General features: G+C 38.4%; 1 protein-coding gene across 1 annotated transcript in view; it reads left to right on the forward strand.

Moving 5' to 3' along the window:
- TNS3 (tensin 3) overlaps positions 1-20,096 on the forward strand; it is a gene marked incomplete at both ends in the record, with an annotated part of 226,390 nt that overhangs the window by 128,189 nt on the left and 78,105 nt on the right. The window contains 3 exon segments of the mRNA XM_080340298.1: positions 2,001-2,130; positions 3,099-3,164; positions 6,673-6,777. Of these exon segments, the coding sequence (XP_080196424.1) occupies positions 2,001-2,130; positions 3,099-3,164; positions 6,673-6,777 (301 nt within the window).

Here is a 20,096-nt window from a genome sequence, read left to right on the forward strand (position 1 = left end):
AGGAACTTCGTAGTTCTCTGGACTGGCCCGGATTCAGTGTTGTTATAAACACAATTATGCAAAAGATAGTAGCAGCAACTGTGCAAAGCCAAAACTCTTGACGAGTTGGAGGATAAAACGGATTGTTCAGGTATTTATTCTTCTGTGTCTTCACAAACTCTTGTGTATAATCTATAAAAATAATGTGATTGTTGAAAAAGCTAAAGAAGTTAATATTTTAACACGAAAATGTGGAGGGATGTATATAACCTTAAAAAAGCTCTTCAGTCTTTCAAGCTTCTTTTTGCATACATAATGTAATTAAATAGAATTATCACAGTTACTATCAGGTTGATTATATATTTTGGTGCAGGTTAGTTCTGATATCTTTAATCTGGGGCTCTTTTAATCACCTTTCTGTCCATTTTTTTAATTCTGGACAAACTTGCAGTTTTCATCCCTTATGATGGTGGTTTGCCTTTACATAGAGTTACTGGGCATAATGGAGAATGAGCAATATTTATTTTTGAATCAAGCAGTGTCTTAACTGTTTTTCCTACCTTATATTTTGGTAATTGAAGAAACTGACTTATGGCCAGGGTTCTAGTGAAAAACTGCTGGTAGTTGTACTAAAAGGAAGTAGATCCCTTCAATTGGTAGGAGTTATTAAACTGTTAATTTCAGTGGGTGTGCAGCACTGTTTAGAGTAAGAAGCTAATACTATTTTACCTGTTATTACCACTATGCTGTAGGGGATTCTATTTTAAAAAACAAAGAAACAAACAACCCCAAATCCTCACTTTCAGATAAAATAATGCTTACTTGCATAGAAAATCTCCCAGCCTTTGTAAAGGGTTAGGAATATGTGGTTTGTGTAGTGAATGCCTGAAAAGAAAACATCTCTGATATATTGGCTGAAGTATTTCAGAAGTTGTCCTATGTGCCAGGTATATGGTCAGTGCTGATTAGCTTATGGAATTTAAGACATCATGGGGTTACTGTAATGAAGGGTAGGGAGCAACAGCTTATATTAGATTTTCAGATCCTCTAGTGAGAAGGATTTCATAACTATGTTTTAATCTAAGCTTTCAGAAGCATCCGTGTTAAACCCATACATTTTTCTTGTATTGCTTCAGTTTGAACAACTTTTTTCTCTTTCATAATTCATTATCTTCTGCCTAGAACACTTTTCTCAGTCTGCTTTAAGAAAAAGTAATTTTTGTTGTCTTTATAATGCATTTCAGTAATATCTGCTTTATCGTAAAATCCTGACATCATCAGGATAGTATAACAGCGTTTTTAGTCCTGGCACTAAGGTTACCAAAATTTCTCTGTATTCCTGTAAGAATGCTGAGTGGCTTTGTATTACAGTTGACTCAACAGAATTAGTAGGTAAAATATCCATAGGTCTAGTCCAAGGGAATGTGATGTTAGAGAATAGCTGTATTGTGTTCACTTTTAGCTGCTGAAATTCATACTAGATGTTATTTTTATAGAGTTCTATGTTGTTCTAACCAAGGTGTCAAAACTGCTGTCAACTTCCCACAGTAACATAAAACAAGATCCTGTCATCACTAGAGTAGTTTTTTTTTAAAAGCCCTCAAATAGATGTAATCAGCTTGCAGGCTTACTTCTAAGAACTCTGCATATTCTTCAGTTATTTTGAAATGTGTGCTTTAATTCAGTTTTACATTAATTTGGTACTGTGAAGAAGTATGGATACAAGTCAGCATTCCAACATTGTACTGAAAAATGTTGTGATTTTGAATCATAATCTACTGATTGGTGACTGATAGTGATGAAAATAGCGGTTATTATTTTTACACATCTGGAGCGATCTTGCCTTGGGCCTTTATAATTTTAAAGGATCGAATAACACATACCCTGCTTGTTACAACACCAGAGAGGTCTGCAGTAAATTGTACTGTGGCTGCTTTACTTAGCAACTAATGCATACACGCATGTTTGTTCAGATTTGTAAGAAATTACTTCCTGACATGTTTCTCTCTGTCTCTTTCTAGCTGAAGTGTTATCACAAAAAATACCGGTCAGCTACTCGTGATGTGGTTTTTCGCCTTCAGTTTCACACTGGAGCTATTCAAGGACATGGCCTGGTGTTTAGCAAAGAGGATTTGGACAATGCCAACAAAGGTACCTGCCCTCTGTGTTTGGCTGGATGCGTATTTGTGTGGGGGTGCACACATGTGCCTTTGTACATGGTGATCATCTTCAGGACCTGTTTCTAAAAGGATTCTTGGATTTTTTTCCATCTGTACTGTTACAGAAAAGGGGACTGCTTTGTGTTAGTTAACTCATAGAATTTAACACAGGTAAACCCCTAGTGAGAAGAAACACTCTTCAAGTGAGTTAACTTGTCAAAATAATTCCTTATCGCTTCTTCTCACATTTGTAAAAAAAAATGACTTTTGTTTAAAATATTAGCTCTGCTAGTCACTATTACAGGAAATAAGATGAGCTAAGCCAATCCCTTTTTTGGCTGATTAAAACTGTCACTAGGTCTGATACTGTGTTTGTGACCTAGTCTACTTGAGTATGGAGATGTTTTAATATGCTTCAGTATATCCAAAAATGGAGGCAAAGTTTTCAGACACATTTGAAAATGTGTTGTGCTAATCTTTGTATTTTCCAAATTATTATTTCAGTTTTATTTTTATATTTATATGCAGGAATTGGAACTCCTTCATCCTACATTAGCAGCAACCTAAGATCAAACGTGTTTTCCTGCAACATATGGCTGAACAAAAGTTTTGGGGTCGAGTATTGCAGTATAGCCAATGTAGAGAACAATTTTATTTTGCTTCTGGATGTGTTTTCCTTGAAAGGCCAAAGCCAACCATGTCTGTCTAGAGAGGGGTTTGGGACCTGTACATCTCTTCTGCTTTTGACTGTTCTTGAGGTAAACAAAGCTCCAGCTGGCACTTCTGTGGCATTTTCTGGAGAATGTACAAGGCAAAGAATGCGACTCTTTTAGAAGCAAATGGCTAAATTGCAAGTGACAATGAAATAGAAATGGGGTTATATGTATAGCCTGATTTCTGAGTGCCTTAGAACTGCTTTCCTGGGAGGTAGCCTGCTGATATACTGCCCTTTGTTTTCAGATGACCGTTTCCCTGATTATGGCAAAGTGGAATTAGTGTTTTCAGGAACTCCAGAGAAGATTCAGGGTGAGTATACAGAAAAAAAATATGCTGAGTTTGAAAATAAATTGACATGTGTATTTAAAAAAAAAACAAACAAACCATCTTGTACTCCACTTCTCTTGTAGAAGATCTGAAATTCAACTATGCTGTTAAAATATGCAGTATAGTTACTGGTTTAAATTTGAAAAAATTAATGAAAACTCTGTATTTACATCAGCATAAGAGTGAACAGATTTTGTTTTAAGACTGTACCAGAACAGTTGCTGATGGCTATCAGAAAACATTTGTATATCTGTGTAGAACATGCATAGCATATGTAGCTTGGCCCAGCATAAGTGACAGCAGTGGTGTATCCCATAACCTTTTTTGGATGTTGTCACAACTCATATTTGGTGAAGTTTGGACTGTCTTCAGTTTAGCATGAAGAGATAGAGCTATAGTTTTGCTGGAAATGCTTCTGCTGTGAAGTTGGCTTGTAGAGTATATACTATATGCCTCCACAATTCTATTGTAATATGTCTAAGATCATAGATAATTATGACCTGGAATAAGAACTTAATATCAAGTTGCAGTTTAATTCTGTTAGTGGATGCATTCTTACTCATTTTATGGTGTCATGAAAAGTATGGATTCTACCTGAAACTGAACATAAATGAAATATCCATAACTGTCTGTCTCATACATATTCCCATTTGGTGTCCTGTGAATTGCATGCTTTGCTTTCCTTTTTTTTTTTTTTTTTTAGCCCACCAATTTGATCACTTGGAAACTTGTAGTATCAGCTAGTAAGAAGTTGGATTCTATCCAGCTGAACATGAAGATCTCCCTTAGCCTGTAGACTCATAAAAGAAAAACAGTCTTATAAATAAATTTGTCCAGCATGTTTGAAAGATTTCTGGATAGTAAATGCTTGAAGAGAGGCCAACTGATGTGTCTGAAAGAGGACCACATTTTTCAAGTCTCCCTTCCTTAGATGGCAAATCAGAGGTGTGTTTTAAAAGGCTCCAAGCTGTTGGAAAGTAAGGTTCTAAGTAATTGGAAATTTGTATTCAATTGCTATCTAAGGGATTAACTGGCTAGAAAAAAGACTTCACCTTTAAATATTTACTTAAAACTGTTCCACATCTAAAAATATTATATAATCATAGAAGAACTTCAGGTTATCTCTAATCCATATTCCTCCTGAAAGCAGGGTCATCTGTGAGATCAGACCAGGTTGCCCAGAGCTTTGTCTGGTCAAATCTTGAAAACTTCCAAGGATGGAGACTTCACAACCTCAATGGCTAGACTGTTTCAATGTCCGAATGTCCTGACTGTGGATTTATATTTTCCTTATATTGACTCTAAACTTACCTAGATTAAATTTATGCATGTTCCTTGTCCTTCTGCCTTGCTCCCACCTGGCTCTGTCTCATCCATAGTCTTTGGTGGGCTGCTTTCAGATCCCCACCAAGACCATCTCATCTCCAGACTGAAGAAGCTGGTCCCTCAGCCTTTCCTCACAGGGCAAGTCCTTCAGTCCTGGCCACGCTAGTCACCCTCCTCTAAACCTATTTCATTTTATTTGTATCTTTTTTGTATTGTGTAACTTGAAACTGGACACAATATTCTAGAACATAACAGACTGTGTTAGAATTTTTAAGAAAGAATGCACTTGCCAAGAATAGTTTGGATTGGAAGGGACCTTCAGAAGTCATCTAGTCCAATCCCCTGCAATGAACAGGGACATCTTCAACTAGATCAGGTTGCTGAAAGCCCTGTTCAGCCTGGCCTTGAATGTCTTCAGGGATGGGGCATCTACCACCTCTCTGGGCAACCTCTGCTAGTATTTTACCACACTCATTGTAAAAAATTTCTTCCTCATGTCTAGCCTGAATCTCCCTTCTTCTAGTTTAAAACCATTGCCCTTTGTCCTGTTGTAACAGGCCCTGTTAAAATGTCTGTCCCAATCGCTCTTATAGGTTCCTTTTTTAAGTACTGAAAGGTTGTAATAAAGTCTCCCTGGAGCCATCTCTTCTCCAGGCTGAACAAGCCCAACTCTCTCAGCCTGTCCTCACAGGAGAGGTGTTCCAACCCTCTCATCATCTTGGTCGCCTCCTCTGGACCCTCTCAAACAGGTCCATGTTTTTCCTGTGATGAGGGCTGCAGAGCTGGATGCTGTGCTCCAGGTGGGATGTCACCAGAGCAGTGGGGCAGAATCATCTCCCTCCACCTGCTGGCCACATTCCTTTTGATGCTGCCCAATATACAATTGGCCTTCTGGGCTCCAAGCGCACATTGCCACCTCATGCCCAATTTTTCATCCACCAGCACTCCCAAGTCCTTCTCCACAGGATTGCTTCCAATCCCTTTATCCCCCGGCCTGTATTGATACTGACGGTTGCCCCAACCCAGGTGCACAGGACCTTGCACTTGGCCTTGTGAGCCTCATGAAGTTTGCATGGGCCCACTTCTCAAGCTTGTAAGAAGATGAGACACCTAAATATTTAGGTAACAAACTTGTTAAATCTGCTTTGTGACAAACACCATCACAGAAACTCTTTACGGGTGGCTTTTTTATGCCTGCATATAAAGGTACAGGACCATACCATTATTTTAATTTTAACTTTCCATGTTTTAAAAGTCACAGCATGTGCGTAAGACTCTACTGCTTTAGAACAATTTACAATAGGCCTTGCTTCTCCACACAGTCAAAGAGTTGATAAACAAGGGTTTCTTTGTTCCCTAATCTAGATAGAGGAGCAAAGGCAGAAAGCCTAGTTCATTTGTATCAGTGTCCAAGCCAAGTCCAAGGTCATGAGTTCTTGATGCCTGTGCTTTGCTTTTGAATCACTGGACCACACCTAAATGTATTATCTTATGCCTTGTTAAGGGCACAAAAACATGGGTTACTGCTGAAAATTCCAGGTGTGTTCAGCAGAGCCTACGTAAGTGCAGCCAAACAAATTAATGACAAGGCACCCAATCCTCAGGTTCTGCCAGGAGGCTGGAGAATGGATGAAATAGCATACTTGGCTCCTTGGGGGAACTGGGAGGGACATGGAGTGGCAGTTTTCTGCTCTCCCTATTCATTTTTAGTGGTAATTTGCTCTGGCGTCAGAATGATAATCTGTAACAAAGTCTTATATTATCGTTCTCTTAGTACCATCTCTTCATAGATACTTGTGTTTTCATTCTGGAAAACCATTTGTTTTATCATGCTTGCCTATGGGGCTGGGTGGATCATCTGTATTAGCTGTGTTTAGGGCTGATCCAAGTTATCAGAGCTTCATCATAATCAAGAAGCTCAAGATAAAATTCTCTGCTTGCACCTCTGTAGTGAAACATAAGTTAAGCCTTTTTTTTTTTTTTTTTTTTTTAAAGCTGGTTTATATACCTTTTCTTCCCCTACTGCTGCTTCTTATATTTCAGAATATGATATTGCAGTTTGCGGAGCAAAATTCTGTCAGAAGCCAGCATACATATCTGTGTCTATATCATTACAAATGTGGTTGTGATAAATTCTGGTCTCAAACAGATGTTTATGTTTTAGGATGTGAATACTTGCAGAATGACCATGGAGTGATGATTGATTACAATACCTCAGACCCATTAATACGCTGGGATTCCTATGAAAATATGAGCCCTGATGGGGAAGGTGAGTAATTTGATTACATAAGACCAAGGCAAAACCTTTCACAACTGTTGCAGACAGAGCATTTGAAATGGCCTTGAACCTAATGCTGCTTTACTGATTTGTTAAGTAACTGTCTACCATTCTCTGTTTAGCTTTACTGGCTCTAATGGAAAGCCAGCTGTAGGAGTTGTTTAAGAAAGATTGTTGTTAATGCACTCAGTTGCACTGAGACACAACTGGTTAATAAGAGTTATTTCATCATTTGTAAATTTGCCTTTTTTTTTTCTTTTGTTTTAAAGCTTCTAGTTTGAATACTGACATAGAGTATTATGAACAACTAAATGATGTGGTGAGTTTGTAGCCTTCGATACTTACTAGGAGATGTGCTAGACTGTAAAGTTAAGGATAAACAAACAAAAAAGGATGTGCCTATTTGCATACTTCCCCTCATAAATGTACCTGTTACCAAAATGCCCTTTTAATTCTTAGATTTTTCTTCTGTAATTTGCTGATACTGCCTCCAGTATCTGCTTTCAGATTCTGACTTCCATGTGGATGTTTACCTGATGCTTTGGTTGAGTGAATGTTGTACTTTCAATGTCCTTCCCGTAAGGACTCAGAATGTCACACCTGCGTCTGCACACCTCAGTGCACTTGCAAGCCTGACGTTATTGCAAGCAAAAACATGAGAGAAGGTATTGAATGGATGCCAAGTTCTTGTTTTTACAACTCTCCTGTTATGAAACAAGAGGTAGGGCTAGGATACTTAACTAGCCTCTCTCTAGGCTCAGTTTCCATTGATTTTTGTAATCTGGATTCAGCATTGACCATCTAGTGACTACCTTGCTGAGGGTTTTAGGGGCAGAGGCATGCTGGGAGCTTGTTTTTTTTTAATTTTTTTTTATTTTTTTTTCCACTGCACAACTCTTGTACAGCTGTTGTATTTCCCCTAATCCACTGCAAACTTCAATCTCCAGAAAACTAAGGGAAAATAGAGGATGGGAAGAGAGCAGTCATATGGCATCATTACATGGGGCAGGTAGTGCATTCTGTAGGAAGTCATCAGAGGTTTTATAGTTGGATAAGACCGTGTAGGGTCTTTTTAGAAGGAGTAGCATTGAAGAGACTGAATTTTGGCTGAAAAAGATATCTTAATTTCTGTCCAGGATGTTTCCATGTCATTTGGTTCCCATTTTTCCCTACATCCTTTTCCCACTCTTTTGTGTATACATATCCCTCAGCAAGCAACCATTGTTACCAAGTATTTTTTTAATTGCCAAGATAGATTGGATAGATGGATTTGATATTCCCATCTTCATGCATTTGCTCTAGGTCTTCTTTTACATAGGATTAGTAAACACCAGGACAGACTTCTCTTCGTGGTTTGTTACAGTGATTAAATGATGTGCTTTTGCATTAAAAAGGGAAGTCGCATATACAATGTGTGTTTCAGATCTGCTCTGTGTTAAACTCCCAGCCTTATGTAGGAACTGGAGCTTTGTGAAATGAACAGATTTTGCTTTGTAGGTGTACATGTGTGGAATGGCTATTTCCAAGCTGATGTATTACAATGGAAAATGAGAAGTGAACAAGAAAGCAGTATGTTTCTTTTGAAATCCTACACCTATTTGGCCCTGTTACCGAAAGAACAAAAGATGAAAGGACACGCTAAAAGAAAAATGTACCCAAAGTATCTTGGCTTGTTGGCGTGATACAATATTGCAGACAGAAGCAATTGCCTTTTAAACGATCTTGAACTCTTTGATGATAATAAGGTTGTGTACGTTTGTGTTGAATATAGGCCAGGCTTTGGACAGTTTGCTCTCTTGATATAGTTCCTTATCCCTTATTTGTAACAGTTATAGGTATTTTGACACTTGGAAAGCAATAAATTATTTTAATTTCTTGTCATACGTACTATTTCTACATACTATTTCTCTTCAGATAACTCGGGAAGTGTCTCTTGTATATTGTGCTTATGGTCTTCTGTAATAGACTGAAGACTTTATTAAATTTCTAATTGTAAGTTTGTATTGGATTTACTCCTTCCTGAGGAGTACATTAGCACAGAGACTGTTACATTGATGTAAAAGTATGTAGTCAAATGTAGGATTTGGAACCACAAGGATTGGAGGGTCTTCCTCCTGCCATGTACAAGTCTGAGATAGTTGCCATTAGTTTTCTTGTGGTTTTAAAGTCATGGTACTCATTGAGTCTCGTGCATGTTTTGTGGGCTGGAAAGAACAGAAATGACTTTTGATCTTGCTGAATACTCTCTATTTTTTTTCTTACCTTAAGGCGTCACTTACCATACAATAGATGTGTATGGATTTACAAAGGTTGCTCATTTGCTGCAAAATAGCAAGTTGACAACAAGATATCCCACCTGTGGCCACAAATGAATAGTATCTTCTGTTATGTCAAGAGATTCAAATGTGTCCCAGTTCCTCTTGATAATAATGTTTTTCACTTTATAAGTTGGGTATTGTAGTTCACATACTTTCTTTCAGCTGTAGTTCACCGTCTGTCTTACTTTACTGTCATATGTGTGTCCTTTATATTTAGACTGATGTTGGGACTGGGATTGTTTGTGATAGTATTTTGGGAGTACTTTGAAGTGAAGTGATGGACTGAACTAATGTGGGCTTAGTAACTATTGCTATCATTAAAGGCTAGTAAAAGCAATTATTGCATGTAATTATGGCATTTGGGTCAGGGAGAGTAGGGGTAGTGATAAATGAGGATGAAGTATTTTCTATGGGAACACAAAGTTGAAAGAAATAAGTGATGCCTTCTCACTCTCTGGTAAACTATTCATATACTTTGCACTTACTGTTCTCTGTCTCTCTCTAATACTAAATGACAACTGGTTTGCAAAAAAGCTCCCCTGACCTCAACCAGAGGGAGAGGTAAATGGAAAGAAATTGACTTTTTGGGGTTTTTTTAGTTCTCAATGGTAATTTTCAGGATTATTCTAGATAGAGGATGAATCTACCGTTAAGGAACGACTCTGTCTTAAGACAATGACTGTAGGATATATGTGACTGGTGTTGTACTGCCATTGGTGTGTGCAGCGTTCAGTTGTTTGAGAATACAAGATGTTTTGTTTTGCCTTTTTTTTTTTTTTTTTAAATAAAGAAAACTGGTAAGCATAAAGATTATAGTTGGCCAAAACAGTATTTGTTTTAGTTTGACTGAATTCAGTAGGTTGGCAGCAGAAATGTACCTGGTTCTTGTTCAGTGTTCCATTTTAAGGCGTTCAACTTATTTTAACAACAACTAAATCCCTCTGCGCTATTTTGTCTGCCAGCTCTACAATCTGTGGAAAGAAAAAAACGTGTGCATGTTAGAAATTGCTTAAGATGACAGGAGAGAGAGTTTCAGCAAGTCTTTACAAGGCAGGAAAATAAATATCTTTCTCAGCAGAACCTCACTGTTTCCTGGCAAAGTGCTTAACAGTGTTTGATAATTAGAAAAGAAACAACTTTGGAAACAAAAGGATGTTTTTAATTCAAGCCAAATAGGGTAGGGCTGAGTGAATCCAAATTCCTGTATCTCGAGTGTGTTGCTTTACAAATTTTGTAGCCTTTTGTGACCACACCAATTAGTCAAAAATTGCCAAATATTTATAAATTTGTTTACTCCTCCTCTTTTTCTTTTCATAAAGGGAAGTATCTGAGAAGTTTCTTCAGGTAGGCAATAACCAACTTTCTGGTATGCACTGATGTCATGTGATTAGATGGGATGTTTGACTTTTATTGAAATTTTTTTTCCTCTTTAACCCAAAGTAAATAGCTATTCAGTAGGGAGGTGCCCTCTCATGTAGTTAAACACTCATTTTTGCAGAGGGCCCCTTCAGTGTTGCAAAACTCAACGGCTGAGGCAAAACTGCTTGGCTTTGGTACCTTAAGAGGAATGCAGATGCCTACCAAAGAAAACAGTAGGATTGATGCCATTTCTAGTGAGAGATACTGAAGGATAAATTGGTAGCGAAGAAATGGTAATTCCAGCTTTTAGTCACCAGCTAGATGTCCTCTTCTTTGAGACAAAGAGTGATTTGTTAGAAGGTAGGCATAAAAAGGTGTCCTGCAACAATTTTCTCTCTATTTGACAGTGAAAATCGAAACATCTATAGAAAATAGAAAAATTTACACTATGAAATGCTGCCAGCTTGAAACAGGATCTGCAGCACCTTGGAGTGTCTGCCTTTAATTATTTTTCTCTGAGGAAACTTGTGTCTTCTGTTTCTTGAAGTTTTGTATGTTCTTTTAATATATATAGTTAGTCTTCTTACTCATGAGGCTGACGATGAGTTGGAGAGAAATTAATGTAAAACATTTTCTTTTCTATATCAGTAATATTGAATGCAAACATAGGATTACAAGGTTTCACTTCTACTTGTGCAGCAATGAGTAATTCTCTCCTCCTCCTCTAATACTTCATTAATTGTAACAGCATTATGGATTAAATACCTTTTTAGCTCAATATGTTAAGCACTAAATGTAAGTTCTTGCAGGTATTTTTAAGATTGTGGTTGATTAGCTAAGATTGCTCTGGACTGTAATATCTTAAGTTAATGTTTTGGGGGTTTGGTTTCTTGTGGTTGGTTTTGTGTGTATGGGGGGGGTGGTTTGTTCTTGTTAAGCCAAAAAAAAAAAAATTATTAGAGTATTTTAGGTCAGTTAGGAGCTAATAGTTAAGTACAGTCAGGGGGCAGACTTTTGAAGAATTTACTGATTCAAAGTGACTTTTGGGGGCTCATTTTTAAAAACTATCTCTTAAGATATACTGAACATATTTTTGAAAGTCTTAGGAATTACATGCATTGTACGTGGTGCACTGGAGCATTGATTCTGGTAGGTACCATTTGTAAGCTAAGTGCCAGAGAGGGACAGTTACACCAAAGAAGTGTTTTGGAAGTCTTATGTCTGAAAACAAGAACAGATTAGAAGCAGGGTTCCCTGGGCATTTAGTCTAGGCCACTGTGTCTTCCCATTAGCCGCCTGCCTCTCACTGCCTGTACTTACCTTTTCTTTCCTATGAGTTCCTTTGCCCTTAATTCTTTGTCACCTCCTATTTATAGATTTTCCCCTAGTTTCTCTGCCTTCGTTCTCTGAAGGTTGTTTGGGCACACTTGCCTCCACACCCCTTTGTATCAATGTCTTTAACAGTGCACAAGTTTCTTTGAAGCACAGGTTGCATATGTCAAATACTTTCAAAGCTACTGCAGAACCAATTATTTGCTTTCAAAAAAATACATTTTTTTATGTCCTCCAATTGATTTGTCCTGTCTCAGTAATAGGCAATGTTGTTATCTTAAGGATGTTGTTCACTAGCCCTTTGTCAATGGCTTTCATTACACTTTCAGACCCAAAGACCATAGGGCAAAATTTGAGTGGTTTAATAAATGGTTATGGCACATACAGATATATTTTGTGTTCTATTTTTGTAATAGTGCAAAAGCCCTCTCTTATCAGCACAGGAGAATTCAGACGGTAAAAACTCCGAGGAAGGTGACAGATATGATTGTGGCAGTGTTCCCCCTTCTCCTTACCATTTTCTCTACATATCACCCAAAGGCTGTTATCTCAGGGCCATGTAACATTGCTTTTTCGAGCAAGTCTTTCTTCACTCAGCTCATTTGGGTTCCTGAGCAGGCTTGCATTTACCTTTTAGCATGTTCCTGTTTCTTAGTCATCTCAACTACAGTCTATGGTTATTAATATAATAATAATATAATAAATATTAACAATTTAAACACTAATGTCCAAATCAATATCACCTTCCATGTACAGATGCTACAGGAGAATCCTCTTCACTCAGTCTTACAATATGCTTAGTGGCTCAGGTTGAACAAAGAGTCCTGAAAGGCAAACCTCTGCCACAGGTGTGTGTTCCTTCCCTGTACCTGCTTCCCTAACAACTCTTCTCTCTTGGGAAGGCAGTATGGCATCCGACCTGTTTAGCTTCATGAGACAGGGAAAAATTACCTTTGTGATGGTGTCTCGGTATCTTCTTTTCCTGTAACACCTTACTCACTTAGGAGTAAAATTAGCATGGCAGCATCAGAGATTGGAGGTGTAACTGGAAGAAACAAACCGAAGTGCCTTAGTACAAATTAGGATTTGATGCTTGTTTATTTTGTGACTTTCTTAAGACCTACTAGAGAAGCAATGAAGTCCCCTCTCTGTGCCTGCATCCAAGCGCACTGAGCTACCTTGTGCATCATGCTTTTTATGTGAGTGTTCAGTCCAGTAACCAATGAAAATGTGAATAGAGGGCATCATCAGTCATAGTGCCATTTGCACACAAAATAAGGGATCGTACTGCCTGTTAAATTAATAGGTGTGCATGAATGAACTCCTGATTCATGATACTGAATTAGTGATAATCCCCAAATGGCAAATCTCTGGGAAGACTTACAAAACAAAAGGCAGACATCAACATGAAAGAGGTTGGATTTTCTTGGTTGTTCTAGGCCACCATGAAGCAATAGTACTTCTTCATCTGGTGAATTCTTGACGTAATCAGATTGTTCTGAGTGACTGTTCCTGGATTTGAAAGTAATTACTGCCCATTTTGCCCGTCTTTTAAGATCTTGCACCTTGCCTTTTTTGGCTAGATTCCTTTTCAAAGACTCTCTCCTTGTGGTTCTGCTTCAAAGTTTCAGCTGATCACTACATGACTTCTCTTCATAAGAAGACTAGTGATTTTTTGGTGTGATGTGCATTTTTTGGTGCACCTTTCTCCATTGGCAAGCATGCTCTGTTGATTGGAAAGGCCTTGATGAGTTTCTGCTTACAGCTTGCACAAAGTGTTTTGTTCTGTTATGGACATGCTTTGGTCAGGAAGGCTTGGTTCTGTAATGAGTGCTGGTTTTTGAAGGAGGCTTTTACCAGCAAATTGGGCATGTGTTACTGTTGGGATTATCCTGGAACCTTTTGCTGAGAGTCTGGCATGCTGGTTACTATAACATATGCATTAGTTTCTGCCATTGAATACATATAGCAAGTACTGAAAAAAGGAGGACTCTTCCTGGAAAGGTTTCTGTAGCAAGCATCTTCTGCAAATAGTAGTTCTCTTTAGTGAGCCATATAAAGATATATAGAGAGGTTTTCCCCCCCTTGCATGTGTTTCCAAAGTGGTGTTAATACTTGCACAGCCACTTCATATATGTGCTGCTGGTGTGTTTTGGTTTTTTTTTGTGTGTGTGTTTTTTTGTTTTGTTTTGTTTTGTTTTTTCTTGACTTGGGAAAAGAACAGAATGAAAGACTAACCCTTCTGAGTCCCACAACTTTTGATTTCCCTGTCTCATTTTTAAGTGCTACCTATTATATTCAGTCGTCTGTACAAAATGAAGCATACCACTCTAAGTGTCCTTTTAGCACTATAAACTGCAGGTACTTCTGACAGTAAAATGTGGTTTAATAAATGCCTCCAAACTGTGAGAGAATAATTTTTTTTAAGTGACCAACAGCAGAATTTTAGCTGTACCAGTAACCATAGCAGCCTTTAGTGTTCTACTGTTCTACTAGTTTTTCAGTAGTACCTGGTAGATGCAAGTGAAGCTTTGCTAAAGATAGTACACTTGTAATTCATGGATCAATCCCAGAAAGCTGTTCTAGGAACCTCTACCCCTGCTCCAGAAGTGTCACTTGTTGATTGTTAAATGTTCATCTGTGATCCCCTCTATTTAAGGCTTGAGTTCTTTGCAAAGATTTCCATGAACATCAGAGAGCTTTGGGTCAAACTGCTAAGCAACAAGGAGAAATTGAGTGATAGGACAGACTTCAGGTCTGCCTGTATATTGATGATGCCTCCTTTTGGTCCTGCTTTCAAACATGGACAGCGTCTGAATGCTGAGGAAGAGCAGCTCATTCAAACCCCTTCCAGACTAAACTGAAGGAGGCAACTTCTAGTAAGCAGAGGGAAGGTTTTTTGTCTTAACCCAGGCCTATTTCTTATTGTGGATACCTTCTGTCCAACTGTGAAAGAAAAAGTTGTCTTACTAGAGCTGTTCTCTCTGTTCCTGGAGTCCATCAATATATGAACATGTTCCTTGCTGAAAGGGCAAGAGGGTTTTTCTTACTAGACACAGGTGGAAGCACTGTGGTATGCCTTCATCTGTGCATTTTCTGAGATGGCCTTAGGCACTGAGCTGTCTCTCAAGTACTACAGGCTAGACTGTATCTCCATTTCTTCATGTTCTATATCATTTCTCTGTCTTACTCTTGACCTTGAAGAATGTTTCCTAGTCTGATACCTGTTTCAGAGACTTGCCAGACTTCTGAAGCTCATCTTATGTTTCTGGCATCAAGCTATTCCTTGTGTTCCTTTTAGTGAATACACATAAAATATTCTTTGTAGGATCAGCTTTTGTTCCTAAATCACATAGGCACATTAGAAATTTTCCACCAAAACTACATACTGTATTATGTTAGTGTATGCTTGTCTGGAGCATTCATAGATGATCAAATACTCTTTTTGAGAAAGGTAAATACTACAATAATTATGATACAAGGTTGCTGTATATTTCTTCTACTGTTGTGCTAATACCTGAACATAAACAACAATTCTCTTGAGTCCCAGAGCAAAACCATTTAATTAGTAAGTTAGGAAATCAAAGACGTCTGCTAGATGTATCTGAGCCTCAGCATCGCTTTCCAATATGTGGACTTGTTTAGAAACACCTGCAGATCAGTTTATTGAAAACACCATAGGGAGGTGAAGCAATTTTATTAATAATGGTAATACTATTAAATTACACATTCTGTACTCAACAGAAAGAATAAATTTATGTTACCGTGCTCCTGTATAGTTTTCAGCAACCATATAGAGTCATCAGTGTTTTTCTGTTGCTTCACATTTAATGACCATCACTGATTTTTACTAGAAGCCTAACAGTATAGTAGGAGAAAACTAATGACTCAAGGTGCACGTGTTCCAGCTGTAAGGAAGAATAATAATGAATTCTAAACCTCAACATTTGGATTATACATGTGCAAATTAATGGCATGTTCCTGAAGATGGGCTTTGTTTTTGGAATAAATGGAAGGACATAGTTTCACATAGTTCAGTGACTCTGTAATGCCCTTAAACTTTGCTTAGTATTTTGTAGCTGTGGTGACGTTTTCTCTACCATGATGTTTTGTTGTTCTTTTCCTGGTTATCCAGGCACAAGCTACTTCAAGCTCAGTCTGTGGTTAAATGACTGACAAGAGTTTGCAGAACTAAAATCAAAATGATACAACAAATCCTAGCTCCTGTATATTTGGTTGCAGTAATAAATGTATCAGTCTATTCTTTGTACTTTGGATTGTGGCACAGGTATTATTTTATATTGTTCTCAGGTGGGCAAAAGTGTGACTACATATTACAGCAGTATTCTAAGGGTGAATCTGTGCTGGCTGGCTGGATAGCAGCCAGCTGCTGGTCTAGAAGCTACGCTTTGTGGAGCAGTTTTATCTTATGCCAGAGTACTTGTAAAATCATTGAAGTAGAGATGTGATCCTTTTGAATGGCTGGGAAAGATACGTTAGCATTTGCACAACATAAAGATTCTGTAGGGTCGCAGATGCCCTCTCCTTTGCTGCTCAAAAGATTCAGGGCTTAGTGATCTCATGTGAGCCTGATAGTCCTGCTTGTTAGCATTTTGCCAACAGCAGCCCTCTCGGTAGATTGCTTTTCAGAGTGTTTGTTCACTTCTTGATTTTGTGATACATGCCTTGTTTTCTTCAGCCTCCTTTATTTTCCTCTTAGAGTCAAGGACTTGAGCAGCTTAGCAAAAGAAACAGCTGCCTGATGACTTAACTATTATTTCATGTTAGAAAACTAGTTATTTAAAATGGAAGGCATATATGAACATCAGCATTTGCTTGGATCTCTTGGTTAGTCAAGGGAAGGAAAAACAGTGGTAGAAGATTACTTCTTATCTTTTTGATTTCTTTCCAGCCCATTCTGTTATCATTGAATTATAATTTTCTAAAAACTCTCTCTAGAATGTATTAATGGACTGTGAGATGAATGTTTATGAATCAGGAATTGATCTCACAGATTTGGATGAATTTACCAAATCAGGACCTACTTTTTATAACACAGTTTGAGAGTTGCACTATATGCAGTTTTAGGTCTCCACATTGTAGAAGGCACCATGATTGGACAATGCAAAGGTCTAAGATGATACGGATTCACAATGCTGATCCATATCTTATTCCCCAAACTTGTGATCAGTTCATCTGAATGACCCTTCTTTGCCACTGTGTTCAGACCAGATGTCATCTGTACTCACAACAGTGAACATAGAAGTTTTGAAGAGATATATTGTAGCCTGGGTTACAGAATTTAAATGTTAATTTAAATAAATACCTGAATTGGACCACACTGGCACATTCAGTAATCTGATAGTCCTCAGGTGTGAGTACATGCACACAACCAGAGGTGCCCAGTACTGCAAAGGGTGATGTGTCACATAAAGCCTGGAACTCATCACAAAGGAAGCATCAAAAAAACTGGTTGAGCGATAATGGTTTGAGAATATATTTCTAAACACATCCATGGGTAGTTTTAACTTGTAGTTACACAGGGTTTGAGTTCCCAAAGCATTACTGCAATGATTGTGTGGAGCACCATTAAGGCTGTGTAGAACAATAAAATTTCAGCAGCATGGTGATCTGTCTGAATGAATCTGTTGCACATCAACTATCCACAGGATAAGTTGATTTATGCAGAGCTGTTATTGCCTTGTCCAGGTTTCTTCTGATTACCCAGGTAGTGCAGGTGTTGGTGTTGAGCCTCAGCCTACACTGGAGCATGCTGAGTGCTAATGTAATGGTCCAAGACCACCAGCATGCACATGCACTGTGGGTTTAAAAAGGAGTAAAAGAGGCCTGCAATTGAAGCAAGGAATACAATTGGGTTTTTTTTTTTCCGTACAGAACCAAAATGTAGTGAGACCAAAACTAAATTTGTACCTTAAGTGAAACTCATCAGTTTACACTGAGAGTTTTGAACATACCTTTTTGTTTCTTTTCATATCTTTGAGGCAGATGCTGGAATTTTCCAGCTTACAAGTAATTCTGCATCATCCCAGAGGGGAGAGCCAGTTCTCTGGTTCTGGGAAAGTACTGCCGACATAGCTTGTGCTGTGTGATTTATATCTTATCAGAGTCCTGATGACTGGTTTCATGTGCAGCCATTTACTGATTTGCAGTAACAGCAACACGAGAACAGAAAAGTCTGTACTTTCTGAATTAGGTTTGAACTGAACTTCTAACTCTCTCAGTTAGATGTATTTTGTAAATACTGTAGCATTCACTTTTATCCTTTGTTCAACCGAGAAGTCATTAAAGTCTTGACAGTCCCCAAAACCAGAAAGTGAGTGTTGCCTAGGGACATGTCTGTCTAGTGGTGTTGCATGCGTACATTTGCAGTAATGTTTAAAACAAAAGTTCGCGGGCTGCTGTGTAGTGGGTTACAGCTGTTAATAAAGCAGGAAATCACAGGCTCACTCCCCTTAGCTTGAGCTGATTTATTCCAGAGACAGAGGAGTCAAAGCCTGCTGGGGTTTGAGAGCTTGAGAGCAGCAACTGCTACATAAAAATAAGTGTTACTACTGCAGGACTTCCATAAAACTCTTCTTGCTTGAGAACTCTGTTAATATACAAATTAGTGAAAATGTGGATGAGAGTGTCTAACCTGATTGTTCAGTGTGGAGAACTGAGAATCGTTTTCTAAAGGCTGTTTGTTTTAGGAAAAAGACATCAAAAGTAAGCAATTATAAGTGTGTGGCTAAATGATCTGGGAGCTGAAACTCACTCGGCTTCATTTGGATGTTGAAACAGACTGAGAAAAGAACCACTGTAAGGAAATAGCTTGTAGACTGAATTACCTTTTCAGCTAATACATTTCCCCTCCTCCCTGGTCCAGGAGTTCAGATTTCATTGAACCTGATTGTCCCCTCAGGCTCCTCCTTCGTGTTTACATTTTCATTGCTTTTTCTGGCTGATACAAGTCTCATGCTTCTTAAGCAAGACCATTTACCTCCAGGAGCAGGAACAGCAGCTGCAGCTCAAACAGCAGGAGTAGAAGACATTCGCCTTCTTAGGCTGAGGTGTTTGCCCTAACTCTGGCTTTCCTCTGTGCAGGGTTTTGCTTAGAGAATATTAGATGATTTAAATGAGCCAATGGTTGACTGTTGCAGAAAGTTCCTGATCGTGCCTAGTAAAGAGGTAAGAAACTTTGTTGTGGTTCAAGAGCTGGAAATACAAACTGTGTGTATTTCTGTATGAATTTTATAGGAACTATATGGGAAGAGTTTGCAGGGAATGAGGGCTTGTGTTTGTTAGGGAGGGAGAAAGGAAAAGACAAGCACACATAAAAAGATCTAACTTTGAAGGAATGCAGCTCTGGACTTGTCCAGGTTTGCCTGAAGGTAGAAATATTTATTTATTGGGTTGAAAAAAATAATCCAGATCTCCTCTAAAGTTTCCTGCTGCAACATGAACTAGGGTATGGTGTGCAAAGGTTTGTGCATTTGCAGCCTTCTTCTTTTTGTTCAGGTGGACTGGGTCAGAACGGCTCTTGCTGAATTTGTGATATATGTGTTTACCTAGCCGGCTTGCATTTATATTTGTTTTCACAAGTGGTGAATGGACAGGGGGTAGTTGTGGGGACAAGTCAAAAGGCTGAAACATCTTTTTAAGTCACAAGCCTGCATTTGGGTATTTGGATTTCAAGGAGGGAAGTGCCAGGAAACACACAGGCTTGGAAGGAAGCCACTGAATTTGGTATGTGTTGGTATTTCAGCTCCTAATTTTTATATAAGTTGTTCTTTGTGTATTAGGTATGGGAGTGAAAATACACACATACCCTTTGCTCTGAGGCTTTCATTTATAAGAGAGTCCCTGATACTGGGGTGTGTGTGTGTAATTCAGATTCAGTGTGGGAATTTTGTCAGACTTCAGCCTAGGCAGTTCAGGGAGTTGGAATAGCTCCTGGTAAGAGAGGTCAGGCTGAAAGAAAGTGAGCCCTTTGGATTGGTCAGCTAAATTCCAGCATTACTTAGGTCTCCACCGTTGTGAACCTCCCTTGTTTTTTGACAGCTGCCTTACTCCCGCATTTTATAGAGTGTTGCTTCCTTGGAAAAAATGAGAGCAGGGATTGAGTTAGGCATTGAGAGGAGGTATCAAATGCATAAAACTTCTTCAGTACCATTACTTAACAAGGCGCACAAATAAAATTGTGCATTGCTAGTATATTTTTAATTTTCTTAGGTCAAAAATGTTCCCTGCCTATATTCGTAGCTTCACTTTTGCAATTAAGTTGGTTGTCACTTTTTTTGG

This window comes from Nesoenas mayeri, assembly GCF_963082525.1.
Source record: "Nesoenas mayeri genome assembly, chromosome: 2".
Lineage (NCBI taxonomy): Eukaryota > Metazoa > Chordata > Aves > Columbiformes > Columbidae > Nesoenas > Nesoenas mayeri.